Source organism: Arvicanthis niloticus, chromosome 18 (genome assembly GCF_011762505.2).
Source record: "Arvicanthis niloticus isolate mArvNil1 chromosome 18, mArvNil1.pat.X, whole genome shotgun sequence".
NCBI classification, from domain to species: Eukaryota; Metazoa; Chordata; class Mammalia; order Rodentia; family Muridae; genus Arvicanthis; species Arvicanthis niloticus.
The window spans coordinates 11,598,261-11,625,882 of NC_047675.1; the positions used below are offsets into that span (position 1 = coordinate 11,598,261).

The 27,622-nt window shown below is 51.3% G+C and overlaps 1 protein-coding gene and 1 long non-coding RNA gene across 6 annotated transcripts in view; one reads left to right on the forward strand and one right to left on the reverse strand.

Annotated features, from left to right (window-relative positions):
- The first annotated feature begins 9,805 nt into the window (after positions 1-9,805).
- The window catches only part of Rfx1 (regulatory factor X1), a 29,952-nt gene continuing 12,135 nt past the window's right edge, over positions 9,806-27,622 (forward strand). Inside the window, exons 1-6 of one of the 3 annotated variants that reach the window (XM_076915493.1) lie at positions 9,806-9,930; positions 22,735-22,844; positions 23,000-23,083; positions 23,989-24,096; positions 24,945-25,058; positions 26,378-26,470. In XM_076915493.1, coding sequence (XP_076771608.1) covers positions 22,743-22,844; positions 23,000-23,083; positions 23,989-24,096; positions 24,945-25,058; positions 26,378-26,470 — 501 coding nt within the window. In that variant the 5' untranslated portion in view covers positions 9,806-9,930; positions 22,735-22,742. Of the gene's footprint in view, positions 9,931-16,662; positions 16,961-22,734; positions 22,845-22,999; positions 23,084-23,988; positions 24,097-24,944; positions 25,059-26,377; positions 26,471-27,622 lie in introns of those variants that run through there. The other 2 variants (XM_034522403.2, XM_076915492.1) reach the window with 2 other exon arrangements.
- Positions 13,536-27,196, reverse strand: LOC117723038 (uncharacterized). Of its 3 annotated transcripts, XR_013104791.1 has the most exons (5): positions 26,771-27,196; positions 26,355-26,575; positions 25,391-25,450; positions 16,953-17,054; positions 13,536-16,612 (listed from the first exon to the last, which is right to left on the reverse strand). It is a non-coding gene; the product is annotated as an uncharacterized LOC117723038 (long non-coding RNA). The 3 variants fall into 3 exon arrangements; XR_004608627.3 differs by lacking the exon at positions 13,536-16,612 and having other exon boundaries at positions 16,622-17,054; positions 26,340-26,575; positions 26,771-27,193; XR_013104790.1 differs by lacking the exon at positions 13,536-16,612 and having other exon boundaries at positions 16,622-17,054; positions 26,771-27,192.

A 27,622-nucleotide genomic window follows, 5' to 3' on the forward strand; every position in this document is an offset into this window, starting at 1 on the left:
AGCCCAGGTATATTAAGTTGCAGTAAGACTAGCACATCTTCTCCTATTGGGGCTGGACAAGGCAGCTCAGCAGGAGGGAGTGGTCTCAAAAGCAGGCAAAATAGTCAGAGACAGCCCCTGTTCCCACTGTAGGAGTCCCACGGGAAGGCCAGGCTACACAACTGTAACATAAATGCCGAGGGCTTAGGTCAGATCCATGCTTGGTGATGCAGTCTCTGTGAATATATGTATATGTATATATACATACATACATACATACATACATACATACATACATATGTGTGTGTGTGTGTGTGTGTGTGTGTGTGATCTTTGTTTGTTCTCAGATTTAGAGACAAGACCTAAGGGCATGATTAAAGGTGTGACCAAAAGGCATGGCTTAGAAGTGAGACATATAAAAGGCAGAGGCAGATGGAGAGAATCAGACACTTCAGAGAGTACAACTTGGAGTAGGAATTAAGCATTAGGTAGCAGGCACTTGGAAGAGAACTTGGAAAAAGTAACTTGGAACTTGGCACTAGGGACTAGGAACTAGGGACTAGGAACTCAAGACTTGGGACTTGGACTAAGAAGAGAGATTGAAGAATAAACGGGACTGAAATGCACTGTCTGGTCTCCATTCTTTGAGTCTGTCCTCACTCTCTTGCTGAACCCCAACCCTCGGACTGGATCGGCAGCTTGGGCCAGAATACAGTGGTCGCCCAAACTCGGGGCAGCCCGGGCCTCAACATTTTGCTTGGGCCGCGACATTTTTGGCCGCCCGAACGTGGGGTTAGTGCGGTTCTCAACCTTTTTTGGCGCCCGGACGTGGGACTAGTGCGGACCCAACAGTAGAGAACACTCTTACCCACTGAACAGTGTCCTCTTCCCGCTGTGGGTAAAGACTGTGTGTGAATAGGTTGCCCATCCACCGTTCCTTAGGCCAGAGACAGGATGAGTACGGGTGTTCTCTCTGAGTCCTGGCCACCATTCTTCCCTCCTCCAGAGACGACCTCACTTTCTTGTCATGTCTCTGTTTTTCATTAATAGATTTCTAGCATTTTGAAGCCTTGGAGAGGAAGCCAGGGCCTCAGGCACATTTGGAAAAGGAGTGACATAGGGCCACACCACAGTCTGCAGACACAGGTTTGTGAGTGGCTGGCTTTTTTCACTGGATTATAGTTTAATAGTGTTTTAATTTTTTTTAATGATCCATCTTTATTTTATGTGCATTTGGTGTTCTGCCTGTATGTATGTCTGAGATGCTGGATCCCTTGGAACTGGAGTTACTGACAATTGTGAGCTGCCACGTGGGTGCTGAACTTGGGTCCTCGGGAAGAGCAGCCAGTGCTCTTAACCTCTGAGCCATCTCTCCAGCCCTAACATTGTTTTTAAAAATTATTAGTGTGTGTGTGTGTATGTGTGTGTGTGTGTTCTTATGTTAGCCGTGTGGCATGAGTGTGAGGTCAGGGTACACCTTTCAAGACCTGGGACTCTCTGTCTTGAAAAACAAAAACAAACAAAAATAGACTTGGGACTCAGTTCTTCCCTTTCCTCGTGGGGGTCTTGGGATCAAACAGCATTCCCTGCCAGCATACATGCAGGCATATGTGTATATATGTTAATATCAGGGTCTCATGTATCCCTCGAAATCACCATGCAGCTGATACTGACCTTGAACTTGTGATTGTCATTCTTTCACCTAAGCATACATGTGAAGAAAGGGAAATGGTAATAAGACTAAAACTAAGTAAACATGTGTGTGTGTGAGCGAGCACATGCTTGCACACACACACACAGTGGTCACCACCTAATTCAAGCACTCAGGAAGCTGAGGCAGGAGGATTGCCACAAGTTCCAATCAGCCTAGGCTCCATAGTAAGTTGCCAGCCAGCCTGGGCTACAGAGTGAGACTTTACGTCAGAAAACAAAATAAACACAATGATAACCAAGACTTGGCTAATGGGCGGACCTGGTTTGCATCTCAGCTCTGCCTGCTTTCTTGCTGTGTGAGTGTAAGGGAGTCACTTAACCTTTCTGTGCCCCGATTTCTCATCTCCATAATAGGGAGGCCTGAAGGAGCACATCACTGTCACACGCTCTGTGGTCAGCTGTGCACCTTTGTCCTTTCCCCGGCGAGGTCTCATGCCCCATGTTGCTCCGGTGGGTGTCTCAGGAGTCACACTGTACGGTCTGGAAAGGGCTGATGAATAATCTGCTAGCTGCCCCTTTGCCAGTGCAGCTCATGAGGTGCAACCTTCTGCCATTTTCTCTCCCACATCCTCATGTCTGGTCAGGAGCCTATTGACAGACAGGAGCAGGTCCCTTGGGGCTTGACTGGCTGGCTGGCCCATCTAGGAGTCTCTTTTGTGTCTTACACAGAATCTGAAATCTGAATCCACCCAGCTGAGATAAAATCCCAGTTGTGTGCCTGGATTGCAGCTTCTCTGAGTTTGCTGAACCTAAGATGCTGGCAGTGCATGTGTTTGCCTCAGGGGCCAGTGGAGACTTGGGGTGGGTGGGGGTGTGGGATAAAACAGCTCAGCACCAGGTCAAGCATCCAGGAAGACATATGCCCAGTCCTGGTGCCCGAGACCAGGGCTGAGATTTTACTGGGAATAGACACTTTTCGGAGGTGATAAGGACCTTGAAGGGAGATCGTGATATGTTATCTTGGTGGGTCTCCAGTCCAGTGACAGGGTCTTAATAAGAGACAGAGAGGAGAGTTAGCTACAATGCCTGTAACCTCAACTCTTGGGATATGGCAGAAGATCAAGGGGCCGAGGTCATCCTCAGCTACACAGTGGGTTTGAGGCCAGCCCGGGCTGCATGAGACTCCAAAACAAACCCCAAAAAGCTAAGGGCTGTGGAGATGGCTGACAGAGCTCTTGCCTTGCAAGCACAGTCAGATAAAAAACAGTGGTGCTCACCCGAGATCCCAGCACTGAGGAAGCAGAGACTCGAGAACCCATGGGGCTCACGAGAAAGCCAGTCCAGCCAATCCAGGGATCTGAGCATGAGGATCTGAATCGGGTCTTCAGAACCACTGTAAAAGCTGGGTGTGGAAGTGTGATTGTAACCCCAGCGATCTCACAACAAGGTGAAGGTAGAGACAGGAAGAGCCCTGGGATCTTGAGAAGCTGGTTTCTCTGTATGACCCTGGCTGTCCTGGAACTCAGAAATCCGCCTATCTCTGCCTCCCAAGTGCTGGGATTAAAGGCATGGACCACCACTGCCCAGCCTGTTTTTGGTTTTTTTTTTTTTTTTTTTTTTTTTTTTTTTTTAAGAGAGGGCTTCTCTATATAGCCCTGGTTGTCCTGGAGCTTACTATGTAGATCAGGCTGGCCTGGAACCCAGAGATCTCTTGCCTCTGAATCCCAAGTGTAGGGATTAAAGGCATGTGCCATCACACTCAGTTTATCATCTTTAATTTACTGTTTGTGTGTACCTGAATACATATATGCATTGTGTGTGTTGTAGGAGCTCATAGAAGTCATAAGACGACATCAGAACCCCTGGAACTGAAATTACAGATGCTCTGTTAGCTGTCAAAACCATGTCCTCTGTAAGAGCAGCAAATGCTCTTAACTGTCGAGCCATCTTCCCAGCCCCTTCTTCAGTCTGAGATTATCTCTTAGCTGTCCTTACTACTTTTATAAACTTGGGGAAGGAAGAACCTAATGAATCTGATCAGTTTCAGGGACTTCCTGAAGCCTTTGAGTTGCTTACTTCCTGAAAGATGGAATGTTTCACCTCCTCTTTTTTTTTTTTTTTTTTTTGTTTTTTTTTCGAGACAGGGTTTCTCTGTGTAGCTCTGGCTCACCTCCTCTTAAAAGTTTTTTCTTTCTTTCTTTTAAAAAACTTTTCATGGCCGGGCAGTGGTGGCACACACCTTTAATCCCAGCACTTGGGAGGCAGAGGCAGGGAGATTTCTGAGTTCCAGGCCAGCCTGGTCTACAGAGTGAGTTCCAGGACAGCCAGGGCTACACAGAAAAACCCTGTCTCGGGGGAAAAAAAAAACAAAAACAAAAACGAAAAAACAAAAAACGTTTCATTATTTTGTTACATATTTTTAGAGACAGCATGATGGTTATACTTTTTTTTTTTTTTTTGGTTTTTTGAGACAGGGTTTCTCTGTGTAGCCCTGGCTGTCCTAGAACTCACTCTGTAGACCAGGCTGGCCTCGAACTCAGAAATCCGCCTGCCTCTGCCTCTCAAGTGCTGGGATTAAAGGCGTGCGCCACCACTGCCTGGCTATGATGGTTATTCTTGGTTGCCAACTTGACTACATTTGGAATCAACTAAAACTCAAGTGACTGAGTACACCTGTGAGAAAATGTTTCTAATTAAATCACTTTAAGTGAGTTCCTACTTAAAAAAACAGACAAACAAAAAAACCAAAGAAACACTAAGGTCTCTCTATGTAGCTCTGGCTGTCCCAGAGCTCTCTTTATAGACCAGGCCTGCCTCTGGCTCTGAGTGCTCAGTAAATGTGTGCAGCATCACACCTGGCTGGGAAGGCCCACCTTTAATCTAATATTCAGAGATAGGAAGATAAATCCAGATCTTTTGAGGCCAAAAGATCCACCCACCTTTCATCTGGCCACAGCTATTGTTTCTAATGCTTTGCCTTGTTTCTTACTTGGGTTCCCAAAAAGCCAAGCTTCCAGACCTGTGGGTCTCTGCCCCCAGCTGACTTCAACTGATAATAAAGAATTGCCATACAGCCAATGCCTGGGCAGAGAGATGGAGGTGGGGCTTTTAGAGGGTCCAGGAGAGAGAGGAGACAGAATCTCCATGACTGGGAAGCAGAAAAGGTGAAACTTAAAGGCCTGCTGGCATGTGAGAATCCAGGAGGCCCTAGATGCTACTTCCCTGTTGTGTCTGGGGTAGCAGAGATGAAATATAGATTTTCAAAGATGTTAACTCAGGAATACTGGAGGGAGAGATGTTTGTTAGCCATGGGGAGGATTAGAAATGTCTAGGCACTGAGCCAGTCAAGGCCTATCAAAAGTAGCTTGTATGTGTGTATGTCTTTCATTCTCCAATCCAGAGGGCTCTAACCAGTGGCTGGAAGAGCAACCTGCTGGAAGCCAAAGCAGTTTAACTAATTCACTGCTGCACACAGCTTCTGATGGCAGCTTATATAAAGGACACAGAAGAAGGAAGCTCTTATTATTTGCCTGCTTGCTCTTGTTCTCATTGTCAAATCTATTCCTTCACTGCCATTAAAGCATACTTTTGTTTTGTTTTGTTTTTTTGAGACAGGGTTTCTCTGTGTAGCCCTGGCTGTCCTGGAACTCACTCTGTAGACCAGGCTGGCCTCGAACTCAGAAATCTGCCTGTCTCTGCCTCCCAAGTGCTGGGATTAAAGGCGTGCACCACCACTGCTCTGCTTAAAGCATACTTCTTAAAAAATCTGTTTACTGAAGACCAACTGAGACTGACAATTACTGGATTCTTAGACCTGGATTGGTAGACAAACATTGTTGGTCAAGTTGGACCACACCCTGTAAAGCATTCTAAGAAATCCCATTTATAATTATATATATATATATATATATATATATATATATAATATTATATATTATATATAAAATATATATTATATAATATATTATATAAATATATAATATTTATAAAATATATAAAAAAATATATTTATATATAAATAAATATATATAAATTTATATAAATAAAATATATATATATATATTTATATATATATATATATATATATATATATATATATATATATATATATATTCTGCTCCTCTGGATAACCCTAATATAGAATATAGACAGGGTCTCACTATGTACCTAGCTCCATCCTGGAACTCTTCATGTAGCCTTGAATTGAACTCACAAGAGATATACCTGCCTCTGCCTCTTGAGTGCTGGGATTAAAGGTGTGTACCACCATGACAGGCTAAAATGCCCTATTGTTTCACTTCTCTTTTAACATCCTGTGTTTTAAAAAACTTTCTTCCAAGATGCAAGGTTGTCATCTTCTACCCAACAGCTTTCAGGTGCAGGAGTATGTGTGTTCAAATGGAGGGTGGCAGAGGACAACACTGGCTGTCAGTCCCTAGGGATGCTTCTCAGTGGCATGGAGCTCAGAGACTCTGCGAGCTGGCCATCAAGCCTTAAGAACCCTCCTCTCTTCACCTTTCCAGGGCTGGCGTCCATTCAGATCTGAGTATTCACAGGCAAGCAGTGTACCCACTGAGGCTTCTCCCCTACACGAACATGAAATGTTTTTCATGTTAGAGATAAACCCAGGCCTGGAGCATGCCAGGCAAGCACTCTGCCACGGAGTCAAGATCCAGCCCAGTGGCTTCTTGTCACTGTCTAATTTGTGCCCCAACCCCCACCCCCTCCACTTCCTGTGAACTGGTGCACCAACTGTGTGGGCGAGAATTGAACCTGGCCCATGTTCTGGCCAGGTGTGTCACCAGAAAGCCACTGTGAACTTTCCTTCTCTCTCTCTCTCTCTCTCTCTCTCTCTCTCTCTCTCTCTCTCTCTCTCTCTCTTTCTCTTTCTCTCTCTGTTTTCGAGACAGGGTTTCTCTGTGCAGCCCTGGCTATCCTGGAACTCACTATAGACCAGGCTGGCCTTGAACTCCTCCCAAGTGCTGGGATTAAAGGCCTGTGCCACCACTGCCCAGCCAGGTCCTTTTCCTGTTGAAGAAATTCTTTCTGGCCTTGGTTCAAGGTCCTCTGGGAGCTGGGGAATGGTGGGAAGTACAACCAAGTCTTGTAGGTCCCTTTACACAAGGAGGACTCTTCCTCTAATCTGGAAACTTTAAGTCTTCACAGAAGTGGCAGTGGGGTACCGGTGAAGCTCCTCACCAGCTGGAGTATGCTTCTGTGCCCTCCAGCTCAGATGTCTTTCAGTCCTTGTGAAAATCTCAGGACTGGGAACAGCTGCTGCTTCCAGATAGGCTGGAGTGTCTACCTTTGTCTTGTCTATAATATCAGAACCGTAATAAACAGAGTCATGCTTGAGACAGGCCTGTAGTTGCTCCAGCAGTGGAGGAGGGGAAAGAAGGGAGAGAGAGGATTCTATGACCTTTGAGGAGAACCCCTCAAAATGTTTCCTTCTACTGAAGCTCATGCTTGGGACACGGGAAAGCCTGACCAGGGACACTCGCAGCTGGATGCTGCACCCCAAGGAGCAGGTGGGGCAACCCTATTCCTTGGAGCCACTGTGTGTTCATCTGTCACCAGGGAGAATGCTTTACTTGCCTGGGATGTTGCATCTCTGTAAAGTTGCCTGGGAACCAGGTGTATCTGCCAGATGTGGGCATCCTCTTTTGTCTTTGCAATTCCCTGTCTATGGAGATGGAACTCATGGCCTCAATTATGCACTCTATATGGCCAGCCCTCAGTGGGTACTGAGACTGTCTACTAGACTCTGGAGGGCAGACTTCAGGCATGCCCAGCCCTCAGTGGGTACTCTGAGACTGTCTACTAGATTCTGGAGGGCAGACTTCAGGCAGGTGCCCACTACTGAGCTACATATGTTCCCACCTCTTTTTTTAACTTTAAAAGACATATTAAGAACAATTTCAATTTTTTATGTGTGCCGGTATTTTGCCTACATGTATGTCCATGTGTGGTGCCCTCAGAGGCCAGGAGAGGGTGTCAGATTCCCTGAAATTGGAGTTACAGGTGGTTGTGAGCCCAAATTGCCTTGTGGATTCTGGAAGGGAAGCCGGTGCTCTTAACTGTGAGATGATCTCTCCAGCCCCCTCCTCTTACTTTTATGTTAACAACAGGTCTCACGAAGTTGAAGTTGTGTAGGTTGGCCTCAGTCTTCCTGACTGGGACTGCAGAGTGGCCTAGGCCTTCCTTCAACTAGGTTTTGTGGTACATGTCCCATTTTGAGGGGTTCTCCCCAGAGAATAAAGGTCATAGAAACCTCTTCTCTCCCTTCTTTCCCCTCCTCCACTGCTGGAGCAACTACGGGGCCTGTCTCAGCATGACTCTGTTTATTGCGGTTCTGATATTATAGACAAGACAAGACAAAGGTAGACAGTTGGCTGTTTCTACACTTTTTTTTTTTGAGACAGGGTTTTTCTGTATAGCCTTGGCTGTCCTCGAACTCAGAAATCCACCTGCCTCTGCCTCCCAAGTGCTGGGATTAAAGGTGTGCGCCACCACTGCCTGTCTTGTTTCTACACTTATAATTCAGGACTTTGCATAGAAGCATGGGAAACAGGCTTAGAGGTGTGGAGCGACTTTGTCCATATAACACAGCAGGACTGGAATGAAGGCTTCAACTTTGAGCCTTTCTCCATCCCCAACTCCACATGCATGGGATGGCAAAACTTAAGGTGTGGTGCTACCCTTGTAGATTACCCCCTGTAACCTCAGTGCTAGGAGGTGGTCACCCTCAACTTCAGAGGTGGTTTGGAGCCAACCCTGACTCTAAAACTCTGTCTCAAAAAAAAAAAAAAAAAAAAAAAAAAAAAAAAAAAAAAAGAAAAACCCATTGTTGAGTGGGACTTGCTATATAGCTCAGCTCCAAGCAATCTATCTGCCTCAGCCTGCAAAGTAGCTGTGTGCACACAGCCACTCTACCGAACTTGGGCATGTTTGTACATTTCTGAAGTAGACAATAGGCTATTTAACAATTGGTACAGCAAAAGTGGTTACTATAAAGGACCTAATTAACATATTCATCATCTTCTCACAGTTATTCATATTCCCCTGTGGAAAAAGCAGTTAGAATCTCATTTAGAAAAGGATTCTGACTCAATAAATAAAAATATTTGAACACAAGAGCCAACCCTGAGCTTGCAAGAAGACTCACTTTCCCCTAACTTAGGTGCCAGCAGAATTACTGCATTTAACGTTTGACATTTGGTTCACCACGGGTCTACTTTTTCCCATTAATTGATATTTCAAAATACTCCTTTAGAATATTATCTTGATGATTAATTTCTGAGCTGGAAGCATTCACCCCCGTTGGGGCTATTTCTGTTTCACCTTCTCCGGCTGCAGCTGACCTATCTCTTGGGGAAACTGAGTCCCGGAGCGGCGGGGAGCTCTGGGGATAGAACGCCGCTGACCTTTGCTTATCGTCCTCTCATTAAATGTCCGCCTGCCAGAGACCTTTTCACTGCCTGAGTGGCCGAGATAGCGGCGCGGCCAGGCTGTGACCTTTCCGGGGATCCGACTAGCATCAAACTAGCCGATTCCTCCCCATCCTCTCGGACCGAGAGAACGCGCGTGTGAAGTCATCGAACTCCGAGTCTTGCCTCCGCCGCTGACGTCACAGAAAGGCAGCACAGAGTCGCAGCGTTCCTTGGAGGATATGAGCGCCAGAGGCCAGAGAGTGGCCCAGCAAGGAGGAAGTCTTGAGGTTTTCAACGGTACGTAGGACCGAACTACAACTCCCGACGCCCCGTGGACCTGTGCAAGAGAGCGCGACAAACTTTTGGACGAGATTGATCTCTCGTTAGTCCAACCAGAGTGCCGATTTTAGAGCGGCATCCCACCCCCTTGTAATTCTCAGGGCTGCTTCCTCGCGCGAGTGACGGGCTTCGTTTGCCTTCTAGGGTTTAGCTTTCTCTGACGGACGTCCGAACTGAGGAATCGGAGCTCGGAGAAGTCGAGAGGGTGCTGAAAAGCGTGGACGGTAGCCAATAGCATGCTGGAAGCGCCTGGCACCGTCCAATCGCTGCCCCGGAGGTCCGCCCTGGCGCGTGACGTAGTAGGGTGGGTAGCAACAGTTGCCCCGGTGAGGGAAACGGAGGCGCCATAGCCACGGTAGTCGTGGCGACCAAGCAACCCAGCAACGCCAGTCAACAACAACAACTGCGGCCGCCCCCCGCCCCCACGCCCCCGGCCCGGCCTGGGGACCCCGGCGCGCTCGGTCCCCTCCGCACAGCGCCCACGCACCTCCTCAAAGCCTTCCGCGGACACAAGTGCGGAGAAGCCGAGGTAACCGGGGCAGCGCCCGGCAAGCTGGGCGCGCCGGGGCGGACGGCCGGGCCCGCGCAGCGCCTGTCGCTTGACTACAGTCCGGAGGGAAGGGGGCGGGCGGTCAAAATGGCGGCGGCGACTGTCGGGACTGTGGGGGAGGGGGCCGGGGTTCGGCCGGGGCGACACCACCCGCCCCCGGACCCGCAGCCCGGCCCCCGCGAGGGGCGGGTGCTCGCAGGCCGCGGGCGAGTGGAGGTCGGGCAGCTGGGGTGGGGGGCGCTTTTATATGTCGGGAGGTGCGGGGAGGCGGGTCTGCGGAGGCTGGACCAATGACAGCGCGCGAAGGCGGGGCGTGATGGAAGGTGGGCGGGGCCTAGCGTCCCTCCGCCCTCGGAGTCGGGTGCGGCCGCCGACACTGGGACTGTCCGGGTGTTCCGGATGAGGAGTAGCAGCTTGGGGTGCATGCCTGCCAGAGATTTAGAACTTGGACGTGCGACTATTCCATTTCGGACCTTTGTTTTTCTTTCTATAAAATGGGAGGAATTGTCGCCATCTCCTTCAGTACAGTTAACTCTTAATTCTTCCAAGAATTTCCCTAGGGCTCATCCTTGAGTCTTACACCACACCCATCTACTGTTTCTCAATGAGATTTGATAACTTGTTAGTGTTGATTGCAAAGTGACCCCTACTTTTAAACCCCGGAGGATGTGAAGATGGCCAAGTTTCAATCAGACTGGCTTTAGTTTGGGAGATTTAGTTGTCAGAAGTTGAATCTTCTCCTGGAGAGACGTGATCTTAGGCCACAAATTTAGAGGATGTGAAACTGTTTTCTGGGGTGCTGTCTCAGCCCTAAGGTGGTGCTGGTGTCAGGGCACTTGTTCCTGGAGATTGGACGTTTCTTCGTAGTCATTAAGGTCTCCACCTGTGGAAACAGCAAGCCCGTGGAGCTGTCTTACTTAGATTCCTCAAGCCACATCTCTTGGCCTGCCACATGTCAGCTAGACCAGTATCAAGAGGGTCACATGTCATTAGGTGGTACCAGTCCCACGTGGTAGCAGTGGGTATAGCATCAGAGGCAAGGAGAGCCATTTGTTAGTGCAGGACCTTAACAACTGTTTGTGTGTGTGTGTGTGTGTGTGTGTGTGTGTGTGTGTGTTGGGTGTTGCAGAACTCAGTCAGCCATGGCAGTTCTTATTGGCTGCATAGGCAGACAGGTTGTGCCATCTGCACTTAGCACTGGCATACACTGCCATCTTCTTAAGAGGATTGACTTTTCAGTGGAAATTAAGCAGGGAAGCAAGGACTCCTACTTGTAGGGGTTTTCCTCTTCCTGTCAAAGGGTCTTCACATTCAAGACTGTGAGGATTAACTGTGAGGAAGGTGCTGGCTGGAGTTAGCTAGGTTGCCAAAAGAGAGAGAGAGAGAGAGAGAGAGAGAGAGAGAGAGAGAGAGAGAGAGAGAGAGTCTTCAACTCCTGTCAGGGAAGGCTGAGTAGAGCAGAAAGTGATGGTATTGATTCTCTGACTGCTGCCGTCTCATTCTTTCCAGTAATTGTCAGAGGCCCAGAAGGGTCATTTGGCTGGAGAAGGTTGGCACTGCCTCAGCTTTTTGCCTAAAACAGTTCTTCTCTACCTGTGTGTTCTTGAGTGAGTCGACTCACTTGGGGGGGGGGGGAGGCTCCGTGTGCTCTCATCTAGAGGCACAAATTATTTTAACCTATGTTACTGTGTGTGTATCCCCAAAATATATCACATATGAAACATGAAATACACAGTGGTGTTCAAATGATGCCAGCTGCTGTTAAGATGATGTCACTTCCTGTCCAGTCCTCGGAATTAGCTGCTACTGTTTTATTTTTATCATTTTGTCAGAGGGAGAAGCCTGGGGCTGTGAGTTGACTATAGGAATCGGGGAGTAGGGAGCACAGCATCTTTGGCTCGCGCTCGCTCCCTCTCTCTCTCTCTCTCTCCTGGGAATTGAATCTAAGACATCCCCAAACTCGGCACAGGCTCTGCACCGAGTGATTCACCCAGCCCTTATTTTTACCTTTTCATTGTAAAGCGTCTACATTTTATTATTTCACCTTTATGTGTCTATATGAGCACACGTGGGAACCACGGCATGCATGTGGAGCAGGGGACAACTAGTGGGAGTTAGTTCTGTTCTCCCAGCATTAGGCCTATGGGTCGAAACTTGTTTACTTAGTAGCAGGTATCTTTTACGTGCCAAGTTACCTTAATGGCCCCCTTTTACTTTTTGAGACATGGCCCTGCTAAGTTGTCCTGGGAGGCCTTGAACTTGTGAGCATCCTCAGCTTCCTAAGATGACAGGTCTGTGCCACCGAGCCAGACATAGAGTTGTACTTTCTGTGGAGAAGTGTTGCCCACTCTGCTTGCCCCTGCATGACCTTTGTTTCTGGGAGTAGCCAGAAAGGAAAGTGCTATCTGGGAAGAGACCTTGACTCAGCTGATAGCTCCCTAGGACTAAGGCAGAGCTGTGGAGAAAGTAGGAAGGGGATTTCTTGAACAAGGACTCACCGTCTTCCTTGACAGCCCTGAACTAGAGAGGGTCTCTTATGTGTGGGTCCTGTTGTGCACCAAGAGGGATGCCAGTCCCCCAGGGTCAGCCTGCACCTGCTACTGCCTGCAGAGGCTGCAGCCTCCTCCCGAGTCTCAGTAGTCGGGTTTCCCATTGGGCTTCCTTCCACACTTGCTAGTACTGTCTTCATTCAGCTGCATACCTATGCCCGGTGCACAGAGAGAGCTGAGTGCCCTGAGGACTCGGGTTCAATGGAGGGTTCCATCCCTAGCTCTGCCAAAAATGAAAAAAGAGGGGAGGTTGAACTTGCAGTATATGCCGTCATCTTCTAGGAGCGGGGGGGGGGGGGGGGGGGGGCACTTTTATGGCGTTTGCTTTTCCAGTTCAGCAGGGAAGAGAAACTGTTAAGGGATAAAGGAACAGCTACACAGTGGCAAGAACATTAAAGAGAGTGTGTGCTTCAGAGCACTTGGGGGAAGTGTCCTGAATGTTACGGAGCTAGGCTGGGCACAGGGTTAGAAGTGAGTGCTAGTCAGGGAGAAAAAGAAGGTGCAAAGGCCCTGAGGCAGGACTGCATGGGAGTCTTAGACTGCGAGCCAGAGCAAGAGACATGGGGTCTGGAGGGATAGGTCTGAAGGCCCCACAGACCTGAGGATTGTGAGTGCTGTATGCTCTCTGATGAGATGTGAGACAGTCCAGGTGCTCAGAGGATCCTGCAGGCTCTGGACATGTCCCCGAGGACAGGTGCTGAGGGCCATGTGAGCATGGAGAAGTAGCCAGCCCACAGGCGTGAGAGTGACTGAGAAATGAGTCAGGAGAGGCCAAGGGCAGGGCGCACTAGTCCACTGGACTCCAGACCCACTACCCAAGCTGCCCACAGATGCACGGAACATGGCTTCTTTCCCTGTACCTATCACTGGGTTCTAGAATCTGACATCTGTGGCATGTCTGCCAGCTGCAGCCTGTGTCTTGCGATAGGATCCAACCTCACCCGACATAGGCCGGGCTGGTCTGTACTGGTTGGCACCTCCAGCCATGCTGTCTGTGTGTGGAAGGAACCTAAGAAGGACTTTTACAGTTTGGAATGATTGGGAAAGATCAAAAGAACATTTTATAACATGAATATTTTATAAATGTCATGTCATGTGAAAAATCATAGTGTTCCAATCTGTGTGGAGTTGGTTTTCCTGCCCCGAGTCTGCACACCTGCTCAACTGCTGCTCTGCCTCACTGCATTGGCAGAGTCAGCTGGGAACCAACAGATGCAGTCTGTCCACAGAAGCAAACATCGTTTCTCTCATCTCTGGGAATGGGTTCAAACATTCTCCAGAAACTAGCAGTTGGCTTTGAAGACCTTGGCATGTTAGTGGTTGAGTCAGCAGATCCTTGACAGAGCACACAGGCAGGTTCCATTTTCCTTGTGCTGCCTTCTGTGAACCAAGTGCATGGAAAGCATGTCTGCCCCATCTCCATGTATGATTCGTCCCCCACAGAGAGAGCGCCTCAGCTTGACCTTGTCACGTCGGAAGGTGAGAAGGTAGCCATGAACATAGGGCTTTGGAGCCCTTTCCTGCCAGAGAGCAAGCCATCTGGCTCTGAGGCAACCTGGGCTAGAGTAGGTAGTCTTGGACTTCTGGGTGGTATTGTGAAGGACTAGCTAAAATATATTTGGGGATACTGCAAACTCTGAGCAGTAGAACCCAGGGGCTCTATGTTAGACATCTCCCCAGGGGCTACCTATGGAGTGCATACATAGTTGTGAATGGATGGTAATAACACCTCTCAATATCCATGGTACTCACTGGCTGCTAAGGTGATCACAGTGGATTTTTACAGTGGCCCTGTGAACCCAGGTTACAGATGGGTAAATTGAGACACAGAAGTCAGTCAATACATAATGTTTATAAAAAGATTCACATGGGCCACATGATGATAGCTACAAACTCTGTGCCACATTGGCTCAGATGTAACCCCTTAATATTGCCAGAAGCTAGGGTCAGTGGAAGGTGTGCTGCCCTCTGTGAGGTGGACTATGGACTAAGGACTTCCTCCTTCTCTGATGGGCAAACTTCCCTTGATGCCCAAGTCCTTGGCAGGGTTGGGTGGGGTGGCTTGAGGTTGGCTGCTGCTCTGTGTTCTATTTGGGGCCTATAGTCTGAATCAGTGCTTATCCTCTGGGCTCTCACAAGCTGGCCCAGCCACACATGCACACCTGCACATGTGTGAACACACACACACACACACACACACACACACACACACACACACACACACGCACGTGGAAGCCTGTTCCCTTGGAGCACTTTTGTCTCTAGGGACTATGTTAGAGACATTCCTCAGTGTTTTGCCCTGCCTTTCCTTCCTCTTTCTCTCCCTTCCTTTTTTTGGGGGTGGGGGGTGAGGGCTGCTGTTAAGAGTGTCTCCCAGGGCCTGGTATATGCTGGGCCAGCAGTTCCACAGATCAGCATGGGAGGCTGCTGTCAGCCATCCACAGGGAGACCATGGAGGAGCTCCCCCAGAGCCACTCAGCTGGGGTGGTCAAGTTCAGGCTGTGTATTGGCCCTGTGCAGGCAGCTTCTCAGCTGCCTCCCGAGTCTACCATCTGAGGGGGACACCTAGGTGCCTGGTGGGAGAGGCACCAGGAGGCAGGGGGCGTGGTGAGGCCTCACTGTCAGCAAGTCCCTCTTGGGTGCTTATGCCCACTCCCTGGCTCTGGTGGGAAGGACAGTGGAGGTGCTGTCTACTGTGAGAAGCAATTAAGGTCTAGGTCTCACTAGAGCTGTGAGAAAACCGGGGTTAGCCACCAGTCTTGGGGCTGAGTAAAGTTAGTGACACCAGGGTGAAGAGCTAAGTTCCTGGTGCCAAGGCTGAGGTGCCAGGTGAGCGCTACAGTGTTGCGGAGCAAGAAGTAGCCGTTGTTTGCCTCCCAGCCTTCCCCTTACTAGAGGTCATCCCGCTGACACGGTGTAGCGGTGGTTCCAGTTGGCAGGCTCTTAGCTTGGGTGCTGTGTGGCTTAGGGTGACAGCCAGTCACCTCTAGGGGACAGGACAAAGACACAGCTTGAGGTGCTGGGAATGGGCACCCTTCAAAACCATTGCCATCTTGTGCTGAGATAGGCTGCGTGCCAGCCAGCCAGGCTCTGCCACACCGAGAGCAGCCATCCCTAGCCTCAGGAGCACCCCACACCCTAAGCTTGCAGACCCATTGCTGCCTCAGGGCCTGTGAAGGGCACCCTACTGTGTGGGCACTCAGATGACCCTTGGCATGGGGCTCCTCTCAGAGACACCTTTTTCTGTGACTTGCCTTTTCACCTTCAACTGTGAAGGGCTCAGGATGCCCAGGGTTAGACAGGCTTGTCGCTTCCCTGCTGTGTGGCCTGGGACTAGCACCTTACCTTCTCTGAGCCTCAGCTTTTCATCTGGAAAACCCAGTCTAGATCCACTATGGTAGTTGTAAAATCTAAAATAGAGTAGTGTGTGATGGTTGATCTTGGTTGTCACCTTGGCTGGATATGGAACAGGAATGTTCTGCAGCAAGAGGCCTAGGAGATGCCCACTTTAAGGCAGTACAGTGGCATATGCTATTCCAGAAGCTAGAGGAGAAGGAGCACAGTTGCAGTTAGCTTGGACTAACTTAGGGAGATCCTGTTGCAAAAGGCCAAGCACTAAGGATGCAGCTACTAGTGGGGTACTTGCTTAGTGTGTGCAAGAGCCGGAGTCCCACCCTCACTCAGGAGGCAAAGGCAGGTGGATCTCTGTGAGGTCCAGACTAGCCTGGTCTACACAGTGGTTCCATGCTAGCCAGGACTACATAGTGAGACTCTGTCTCAAAGCAAGGAGGTGTCCCCTGGGCTCATCCTGTGAGCAGGATGACAAAGGTGCTCTAGAGGCCACTGGTGTAGCCTGAGGCACTGTGGCATGTTCAGGTGCCAGCGGGAGGAGGGGAAGAGCAGCAGGCTGAGGATGAGGGTGAGGAATCCTGTCTATCTATTCCCAGATACCCCACAGGGATGGGGCCATTGTATGTAGCCAGGGATTTAATCAAGTTAGTGAGGAGCCCAAAGACATCTCCAGGGAGCTGGGAGCTGGCTGTTTTCTTCTGCTGGTAGATTAATTCTTTTTTTCTTCTCTTTGTTTTTCTGTTTCTCTCTCCCCCGCTTCTCTACTCAAGGAAGAGGAAAACCGCCTTATTTATTATCATTCACTGTTGGCATGGCAACACAGTCCTATGTTACTGAGCTACAGGCAGCCCCACAAGCATCCCAGCCACCACAGGCCCCGCCCCAGGCCCTGCCCCAGCCACCACCCCCAGCAGCACCCCAGCCTCCTGCTGCAGCAACCCCCCAGCCCCAGTATGTCACCGAGCTGCAAAGCCCCCAGCCCCAGACGCAACCTCCTGGCAGCCAGAAGCAGTATGTGGCAGAGCTCCCGGCTGCCCCTGCACCCTCGCAGCCTGCCACGCCTGCCCCATCCCCTGTGGCTCAGCAGTATATCGTGGTCACCGTCTCGGGTAAGTTCACATCTATATTTGTGGCCGGAGTGCTTGGAACATCTCTGGGAGGAGTTCTGGGAACTCGGCATCCAGGAACCTTCTCCAGGGCTACCTGTGGGAGTCAGGATGTCTTTGGGTAAAGGGAATCAGGCCAAGCAGAAAAGCTTCTGTATCCCACTGGGATGCTTCTGTTTTTATCTGTCCCCAAGTCAAATGTCCTCAGAAAAGAGGCTGGGATGGTGAAACCCAGTTTGCAGATACCCACAAGCTTCAGGCTGCCCACCGGCCCTGGGCCTCCCTACCTATGTCTTACCATTGCAGCTTCTCCAAATGAGGACATGGGAGACGTGCTTAGAGTAGGCTGGCCTAGAAGGGTCCTTGAGAAAGACTGTCTAGATGGCTGAGATGTATGTATCCTCTCTCCTCCCTGGAGGAGCAGGACCTGGTGGCCAAGCAAGCTGCTGAGCCAGCCCATGGCTACCTTGTACCATGGAAAGGGTCTGATGTTCTCACATCATGAGGATGTGGGAAAGGGAAGGTCAAAACCAAGGAAAGGCCCAGCCATAGCTGAAGGTGCCCGTTCTGACTCAGAGCCAGAGGTCTGTTTTGTCCCTCTGGGGTGCCACCATGGGTCTCCAGCCTCTCCCTTTTCCCCTTCCCTTCTTGGGAAGCAGGGGAAGGAAGCAAAAGCTGCACTCATCGTGACTGTGATGCCCAATATGACACCTTGTCCTTGCCAGTACACCCTGCACTCTCTCCCTCTGCCCCCCTCCCCCACAGCCTCCCTGACCTTAGTGGGATCAGGTCCTGGTCTGACTACGCCTACAGTGCCTCAGAGATGGAGTAGTCCCACCTGTCCCAGTTCTTCTGCAGGGTCCTGCAACTCCTGCTGGGAATCCTCCCCCCCCCCCCCCACCTTGTCAGATTTTCTCAAACTACTAGCTCTTTGGTTGCTGCTCTCTCAAGTACATCCAGTGTGAGCCACCTGTGACCTTGCTCCCCATCAGTTCAGAATCATTGGTTGGTCATCCTGGACCTCGTCACTCTAGGCGGTGCCTGACAGTTTTCCTCCTACCTCAGATCTGTCCTGCGCACTTGCCCAGACTCCACCCACATCTGCCTCCTTCATCACCTCCACTCTCTTCTGCCTCACCTGTCTGATCCATGGCAGCAGAAGGCTTGGGCTTAGGCTTGGGCCCTCCTCTGCTCCAGTCATCCTCCTCCTGATGGCCTCCTGAAGTGTCATGCCTCCCACTCCCTCTCTTCTAGTACTGGGGTTTGAACTCAGAGCCTCCCACACTCTAGCCCTCTGCTGTCAGTGAGCCCACCCCAGCCCTCTCCTTACTCTCTGAGACACAGTTCCCTCAGTTGCCCACACCCACTGAGCTCACTCTGACTTGGCCTTGCCTTCTTCACCTTGTCAGCCTTTTGCTCCATCCTTCTCAGAGGCTGGTAACACCAGATCCAGTAGTGTCAAACTTCCCATGCTCCTGTTGGGTTCTTCACTTTGGCCTCTGCCCTGAGCCCCAGGATCTTGTGACTAGTCCTTCTAGGTGTGGCTACTGAAGGCCAAACTGGTCTTATTAAAGCCATCTGGCTTTCAGAATTATAGCCTCTCCCTAAAGGCTCTATGAGATGTCTCCTTTCACCCAGGGCTAGCTTCCACCCCAGTTTCTCCTTCCTAAACTCACCCAGATCCTCCACCTCTGCCATGGCCATGGCTATCTCTGGCTCTCTCTGATGCCTTATTTGCACAGTAGCCACTGGGAGCCTGTCCCTAGCTGCCACTTAGGCCTCTTCACATTCTATCTCAACCAAGATTCCAGAGCAGGGCCTTAGGGCATGGGAGTTTGCAGTATTGGAAGGCTGGCCCCTACCCCTTTCAGAAAAGGACTTTAAAAGCACCCCTTAACACCTATAATCACACTGGGGAGGTTGTGGCTGGAGGAGTCGAATTCTAGGCTAACCTGAGCTATAAATCAAGATCTCATCTCAAAAAAAATTTTCCATGTCAACAGCTTCCAAATAACCTGCAAGTGCCTGTGTCTGGCCCAGCAGCTTCCAGCCCTGTATCCTGACATGACTGTTTGAGCCTCCCAGCTTCCTGCCATGCCAGCTCACCAGCATAGCTACTTCCTCTCTTTTTAACCTGGCACCTACTACTTTAAGTATACCCCAGGCTAGCCCTTCTGCTACCTTTATCTCCAGTCTCTCCTCAGAAGTCACTCCCTTGCCGTCTGATCCCACCATCCTCCTTCCGTCCTTCCTTTTCTTGAGTTAACATCATATGGTAATAATGTTTTTGAAGACGGGGTTCTGTCTCTAGGCCTTTGTGCAGGGACTGATGGATACAGGACTGGCCCAGACAACTAGTTGAGGCCGTCTAGCCTAGCATCCCATTGCCCTTGGGTGACCCACAAGTTCCTCCTGTAAGCATTTGGTATCCTCAGAGTCGAGTCTGGAATAGGCACACTGTTCGAGGTCCTGCCTCAGCTCCTCCTAGCTCTTCATGACACATAGAGGGAAGACCTGGTATTCAAGTCCCAGACCAGAGTGGCATTTCAGGTAGACAGGCTTAGGTCAGTCTCACTAGTGCGGGGAGGAGAAATAGCATGCTATCAGAGGACAAGGCACAAGTAAGGGTTGGCTGCAGTGTCACTCTGCCAGGCTCACCTCTGGCTGGAAAGTGGCTTGTTGCCTGCTTTTTAATGTGGTCCTGGGAATGTCATCCCACTGAGTTCTGGCAGGAGTGAGCCCATCCCAAGTGTCACTGTTGCCCCCATGAGTTCTGAGGAAGAGGAGGGAGGCCACTACCTACCCAGCTTCTGTGTTGGTGTCTTCCTACTCCCTCTCCCAGGCTGCCCTTGTGAGCCAGTCCTTTGAGGAAGGGGAGGCTGACATTAGAGATGGTGAGCGGGAGGTGCCAGCTCCAGAGCCAGGCACAATCTGGGCTCACCAGGAAGCCAGCAGGGGAAGATGGGGGAGGCAGCAGGAGTAAACAGACCTCTAGCCTGGGCCCGCCATGCTTTGCCCTAAAGTGACTGGAGGAGGCTCCCTCCAGTCACTGGGCAGACAATACAGACGCATAATCCCTACCTCCCGAGAGGCCTCCAGAATTTAGTATTGGCCTGGGAAGGTGAAGCTAGACCTGCCTAGAGGGACCAGGAAGCCTGCAGGAGACACTAGGGCTACCCAGGCTCCTCTGCTTCCCCTCAGCTTGTGGTCCTCCAGAGGACCTATGCCTCTTCCAGAACACTGTACCCACAAGAGGAAAATGGGAGCTGCCAGCATCTCCAGTGAAGAAGGGGAATTAAGTCCAAAAAGACATAAGTCCTGGGCGGCAGGGACCCAGACCGTGTGCCGATGTTTCATACCATACCCAGGAGCAAGAAGAGGGCCCTAGCTGGCAAGAATGCCAGGGTTGAGCATCCTTCAGCCTCCTGAAGAGCTGGCTTGCTCTCTTTAAGCTGAGGGGTGAGCAGGTGGATGTAGAAGAACCAGGCACTTGAAGGAAGGGTTGACCACATGGAAATAGGCTATCTGATTTGAACAGGATATTAGCTCTGTTTCTTTTCTTTTCTTCTTTTTTCTTTTTTTTGGTTTTTCGAGACAGGGTTTCTCTGTATAGCCTTAGCTGTCCTGGAACTCACTCTGTAGACCAGGCTGGCCTCGAACTCAGAAATCCACCTGCCTCTGCCTTCCAAGTGCTGGGATTAAAGGCTTGCGCCACCACTGCCCGGCTTAGCTCTGTTTCTTAACTCTAGCTTTCAAGGGCCTCCCTGCACATATTCAGAAGAGAGTTGGCCAACAGACAGAGCTGACCCTAGACTTTCCCCCGCCTTCCTCACAGCCCACCTTTAAAACAGCTAGGAAGCCCTGGCCCATCACCCTCCTAGTGCTGATAGGTAGGGCCACCCCATGGCAGGTGACAGTAGGATTGCTCTGGGATAGATACCTGATTAGAGCAGGTGCCCAGGTGTCCAGCTGCAGGGGTCTGGCTCAGTGGCCAGCCCTTGGACACTGCAGGTGGCTAGGGCCAGTGCCCTGTGTGGCTTCCCACCAGAGCCATGGCAGTCCCCCATGGGTCTCTTCAGCCCAGTGCCTATCCTTGAGCTGGGCCTGGCTCCCTATATTCCAGATAGCCTAGTTACTGGGGGGAGGGAGGGGAGGGAGAGGGGATGAGACCTGTGACTCTAGGCCAGCTTAATTCTTCCTCAGAGGGGCTGAGGGAGGGGGCCTTCTCTGGGACCCAGAGAAGCCTAAATCAGTTTTGAGGGAAGAGTCCAGCAAAACCTAATTAATTATTACTACTTAGAATTGGTGTAGGAACCCAAGCAGGCCTGGGAAGGGCCACAGGCTGTCTCCCCTGACAACTCTCCAGCATCTGGCCATTTCTGGGCCATATTTAGATACTCTCAGGTAGACTGGGCCAGCCTCCTGCCCTAGTCAGGCCCTTCCCTGTATCCCTCCTGGAGGCTGAGCCCTATTAATGGAAACCTCGACCTTATAGTATGCTGAGCCAGTATGTGCAACTCTGCCTAACAAGATCTGGAACTTAGGAATGGTGTGTAGGGTTGGATGATGTGGGCATACAGGGACCCCTGGACCCAGGCCAGGCCCCCCAGCTCAGTGATAGATACAAGGTTTCTATCACCTAAAAATGAGTAAGAAAGGCAAGTACCAGCTCTAGGGTCCCAGGACCCCCTAGAGCATCACATGTTGCACCAGACACGGTATCAGTGTCCACTGCCATCCCTTTGATAACCCTTGTTTCCATGTAGCCTTTTAGGAGGTCAGGTAACCTCTCTGGACCTCTACCTTTACCCCCTGCCAGATCCCCTGGCGCCTTGGTTCCTTTAGGCAGCACAGAGAATGAGAACAGGCACATGGCTACCCCTCCTGACCCTGGCCCTGAGCTACTGAGGAACTAGTTAGGCTACATGTAGGTGTGGGCCAGGTGAGTTCCCAGCTTGAGCAAGAATCTCCTGGCCGTGTGTCTTGGGGGAACTGTCTTTCCCCACTTCCCTGCTGACCCACGAATTACTTAGAAGTATGTGTATAGCATGAGACCTGCCTGTGATGATAGCATCTCTGGGTACCAGCCTTCCTCCTGTCCCGGCCCCTCAACAGCCCAAATGAAGCAGATTGTTTATCTAAGAGGGCTTGAAGGAGTTCTGAGCCATGGTAGGGATTAGCTCCCCAAGGTGTTGGGTATAAAGCCTCCTGCCCAGTCTGCTGCTCCATTGTGCTCAGCTCCTGCGATGGCTGGACAGCAGGATTAGGAGCAGGCACGGGTACTGTGTTCTAGGAGTGTTTCTTCTTGGCTGCCTGCCAACATAAGTACCTGCACTTTGGGCTCTGAACCCTGCTGCCTCCCCTCCACTCAGGTTTGGAAGAAGGCTCAAGAGCACTTTGACCACCTGTGTTTTCCTAAGAAGCCAGGAAAAACTCAGCACCTTGGTCCTTCCTGAGCTGCCAAGACTTGAGCAAGGGAGTGCGGATCCAGTCTATTGTCTGTCAATATCCGTAGCTCTGCTTTTGTGGGAAAGAGTCTCCTCAGACATATTTCAGAACAAAGAAGATCAGGGGGCTAAGTCCTTATGTAACGATCCTGGGTCCTCTGCATCCTCATCCCATCCTGCCATGTACCTTCGATGGATGCTAAAAAGGCCAGGAAAGACTTGGAGAGGCCAGGTCTCAATAAGGATGGACTCTAGGCTGCATGATGGGCTTACTCTTGGAGTAGAGGCAGAGGCAGTAGGCAGAGCTAACCTGCCAACCTCTTCCCACAGAAGGTGCCATGCGGGCTAGTGAGACTGTGTCAGAAGCCAGCCCCAGTTCCACGGCAAGCCAGACTGGTGTCCCCACCCAAGTGGTACAGCAGGTGCAGGGCACCCAGCAGGTAGGATATGGCCTTCACTGGGGGGAAAGAGGCTCTCCCCTACTTTCTTACCATGAACATCTGTTTACCTGTCTTATCACGATATGACAGCAGTCACCTCCACCTTCCCATCCTCGTAAGCAACCCTCATTCAGCTCCTTTCTTCTTGCCCACAGCGGCTGCTGGTCCAGGCAAGTGTGCAGGCCAAGCCAGGCCATGTGTCACCCCTGCAGCTCACCAACATCCAGGTGCCACAGCAGGTAAGGCTCCTGGCTCAGCCTCCCGTGGGACAGAGAACCACTTCCCTACTGCTTGTCTCTGTTCCCGCCAGGGTCCCAGACAAGGGTCTCATCCATAGGCTGCCCCAGCTCCTGGCTTTGGACAGTGGCCTCTAGAGGCCAGATCAAATACCCTAGGGGCTGATAGCCAAGCAGCCTCAGGAGTCACTGTACTGAGGACTGGGGAGCATCAACAGCAGGAAACCTGTACGTCCAGACCCAGTATCTTACAGTGCAGTCCCAGAAGGCCACAGTCTGATGCTGGCGCCCTTGACCGTTTCTAGTTTCTCCGCTTGTATTTGGACTGTGCTAGAATGCTGGGGCTGGAAAAGCACTGAGACGTAATAAACATGTGCTCTGTCCCCAAGCCACATCCCAACCCAGTGCTAACACTGTAAGGGTAAGAATGTTCCTCTCCTTTGGGAGGGGATGTTTTGAGATCGGGGCTTCTATGGCCTGGAACTCCATATATAGTGAACCTTGAACTCCTGATCTTAGGATTGCAGGCATGTACTCACAGTGGGCTCTAGAACACATTTTAGCCTTTTGAGCCAGGAGCCAGCTCTGGCTTTGCTACTTCTTGGCTTCAGGGCTCAAGAAGCCCTTCATCAGCTTTGAACTTGTGTGTCACCTTGTGTGTCTACTGCTACGGAGTAGAGCCATAACTGTGCTGTGTCAGGGTATGGGGCAGTTCCTGGGCTGACAGGCATGGTGAGCCTAGAATGTTCCTAGTGTATAGGTGCTCACTGAAATGCAGAAGATAGAGTGGCTCACTGCTGGGGTATGTTTGAAGGCCAGGCTCCATCCCTAGCATGGGAAAACAGAACCCCAGACATGGCCGCGGCCAGTGATGCTAGTGACTATGCTCCTTTTTCTTCTGACCCCAGGCTCTCCCCACACAGCACCTGGTGGTGCAGAGCCCAGCGCCAGGCACTAAGGGTGGCCAGGTCTCCCTGACCGTGCACAGCACCCAGCAGGTGCACTCTGCCCCTGAGGTAGGTGTGCCTCACAGACATCTTCCCATCTTTCTCTGTTCTGGCCATGGACCCCAACAGCATATTTGCCCCCCCCCCATCACTTTTTTTTTTTTTTTTTGAGACAGGGTCTTACAGTGCTTTTCAGGGTAGCATCAATCTCCTATGTGGAACAGGCTGGTCTCTAACATGAGATCCTCCTATTTTAGTCCCGAATCTTTGGGCAGGTCTCCAGCATTGCAGCCCAGTATTTCCTATGTATAACAGAGCTAATGGCACTGGGCGTGTGAACACACACCTGCATACAGAGGTTGAAGCAGGAGGGTTTCAAGTGTGGTGCTAACTTGTGTTTTATAGTGAGACCCCGTCTCAGAAAGAGCTAGTGAAATCCACCATTCATCTGCTCCCGCCCATCAGAATTGGAATCCAGGCTAGTGCAGCATGCCCACTGTGTGGCCCTGGGCATCTCTCTCCTTCCCACTGGGAAATGGGGATCTTGAAGCATCCACTGTAGCAAGCAGTGGGGGCAGCAGGAGGTGAAGGTAGAGTCACTGTTGTTACTACTGTAGCATAGGGACGCCTGCTAGGAGCAGGAGGAGCTGGGTCATGGGACCAGACTCGCTCCCAGCCTACTCTTTTCACCTCTGCTGTGGCCCTTCTGACTATAGAAGCTACAGGTGGCCCCTGGCTCTCATGGAGGCTGGGATACCTGCAGTGTGGTCTAGGTAGAACCCTACAGAGCAGTGCTTGTGGCTGATGTGGGCTATCCCACTCTCTCCAGAGTCCTTCTGAGGTGGGTTGTTAGGGCCTAGGTGCCCCAGACACACGCACAGCTGGTCCTGACATTGTCCCTGTTTGTTCTATTACAGAGGTCACCAGTGCAGGCCAACAGTTCTACCAGCAAGACAGCTGGGACTCCTGCGGGCACTGTACAGCAACTGCAGGTCCACAGCGTCCAGCAGAGTGTCCCTGTCACCCAAGAGGTGCCTGTCCAGGGCGGGCAGTAGCTAGGGCTAGGGGTATAGGCCATGTAGCCACCCATGTCTGGGTCCCTGGCTTGTTGGAGCTAAGCAGATGGGGTCCAGCTCCAGCCTGTCATGTGAGCATTTGGCAAGAGCCTCTCTCTGCCTCTGTCTAGATTCAGTGACCCTAATTGTGACACTTGTAGAGGTGCCTCACGGACACTCTATGGCTTTGACACTCCATGTTGGTAGGCCAGAGAGTTTGCTCAGATAGAGCACAATTGACACCAATCCTGATAACCTGAGTGTACATACACACACGAAAACAAGAAAGAAAAGAATAGAAAACTCACCTTGGGAAGGCTGCAGGGCGAGCATCTGCCCATCATAACAAAGCCCCGCTTCTCTCTTTCCTGTGAAACCAAAAAGCAACACCACACACTGGCCTCTTTGGGCCAGTTCACTGGGGAGAGGAAGTACCAAGGCCACGTCCTTGCTTAGTGCTTATTCCTAAGGCCTTCAGTTTTTACAGTTATTTTAATTTTTAATGAGTATGGGGTTTTGTTTACATGGGCCTCTGCACCATGTATGTACCTAGAAGTGGACTTAAAAATTGTGAGCTGCTGTGTCGGTGCTAGGGATTGAATCTGGGTCCTCTGGAAGGACAACCAGTTTACCTAACCACTGACCCCGTCTCTTAAGCCTGCTACCCTCAGGTTGTGTTCAACCTTCCAAAGGAGGCTGAGTGTCCTAATACCAGCACAGTGGTCCGAGCAGGCCAAGACGCAAGGATGGTCTTGTATCTCCTTGTTAACTGCTTAACTTTGGGGATTCTTGGCTTCTCAAGAAAACCAGATGGGGTTTGTGTGCCCTCATAGACTCAGCTACTTAAGAAGCTCAGGCCAGGAGATCTCAACTTCAAGGCCAGTCTGGGCAATGTAGTAAAACCCTGATTCAGAATGAAAGTTGAAAAAGAGTGCTGGGGTGTAGATTAGGGGAGGGAGCTAGCCTAGCATGTGTAAGACCCCAGATTTCCCAGCACCAGCCTGAAAATCTCAAATAGGCCCGAGCCCTAGGCTCTTACTTAGAGGAATCGGAAACCTTCCAACCCAAAGGATCCACAGGTATTTCCTGTGCTAGAATCACTCTGACCCTCCAGATGGCAGCGTCAGGCAGGAAGGAACCTGAAAGGCCTCAACTGGACCCCACCTGGAAAGACTGCTCACTGAGTAATGACAGCCTTTTCCCAATAGGGCTGTTCTGAGCATGCATGGGACATGCTGCCCTAGTTGCCATAGTTACCATAGTCGGACTTGCCTCTCCTTCCCCTTCTTTGCCAGAGGTCAGTAGTCCAGGCCACTCCGCAGACTAAAGCTGGCCCGGTGCAGCAGCTGACTGTGCAGGGACTGCAGCCAGTTCACGTTGCTCAAGAGGTGCGTGTCTTGTCTATCTATGTCGGGGCACTCAGGCTGGTCCTGGGCTGTGGCTGGGGGTACAGGCACCTAATCCAGAGGGAGGAATGGAGCCACCTGGGGACCCTAAAGGGCAGAGACAATGGGAGCTCCTGAGGTTTGAAGCCCGCCCGGCAGAAGTCAGGCTTCACTTTAGCCCTAGGCTTCAGACTCCATCCTGAATCCGTCCCCTTCCCAGCACCTGACCACTCAGGACACGGGCCTTGTTGAAAGAGGACTGGATTCGAAGTCCGCTTCTTTCTGATAGTGCCCAGTCCGTACCTCTCTTCTCTAAGGAGATCCCAGGTGGGGAATCTTCATTCGGGTGGTCGTGAGCACACAGCCGGGTGACCCCCCAGTGTCTCTGTTTGTCCTCCAGAGCTCAGGCAGTCAGTTTCCCGCTAGGAAGGCAGAGCAGCAAGAAACCCGGCCCACGCCGCCGCCGGAGCCGCCGCCCCGGCCTCCCGGGCCCGGGCCAGCGTGCTGCGGCGAGGCCTTGCAGCTAGGCAGCGAGCAGCAGCCGCCCCATTACGAGCCGGGTGTGGAGCAGTGGGTGGAGCTGGTGGGCGTGCTGCCCCCACACCTGCTCCTGCCGCAGCAGAGGGTGGTCTTCGAGCCACAGCCGGGGCTCTCGGCCCGAGCCAGCCCCGACCTGAGGGTCAGGATCCACAGAATGCCCCAGGTGCTAGTGTTCGGCACCGCCCTCAAAGTAGGTGGCGGCGGACAGCGGACGCACGGCGGGGGAGGGGCGGGAGCGGGCAGGGGAAGGGCGTCTGGTCCAGCGAGCCGCTATGCCCCGCCGCCTAGTCCAGGCTCCCAGGCTCCGCCCCTGCAGCCCAAGGAGGGTGGGGTGAGATGTCTTTGCCCCTGTCCCCCAAAGTGCTGCCAGTCTTTCCATGTTTTGCCTCGGGAACTGGGTCCCAGATGCCAGTCCTGCAAACCAGGGTTGTGGGTGGAGGTGGGCTATCCAGTACCTGCCCCTAAGGTGTTGTCAGTTTCTGGTTCTGTTCTATCAACTGACCCCTCTTCAGGCTCCACCCCTATTCTGCCTGGGAAACCTTTTTGGTTTCCAGAAGACCCCCAGCCCAGTTTTTAAATTGCAAACCTGCCTCTCAAGCCCATTGCAGAATTCTA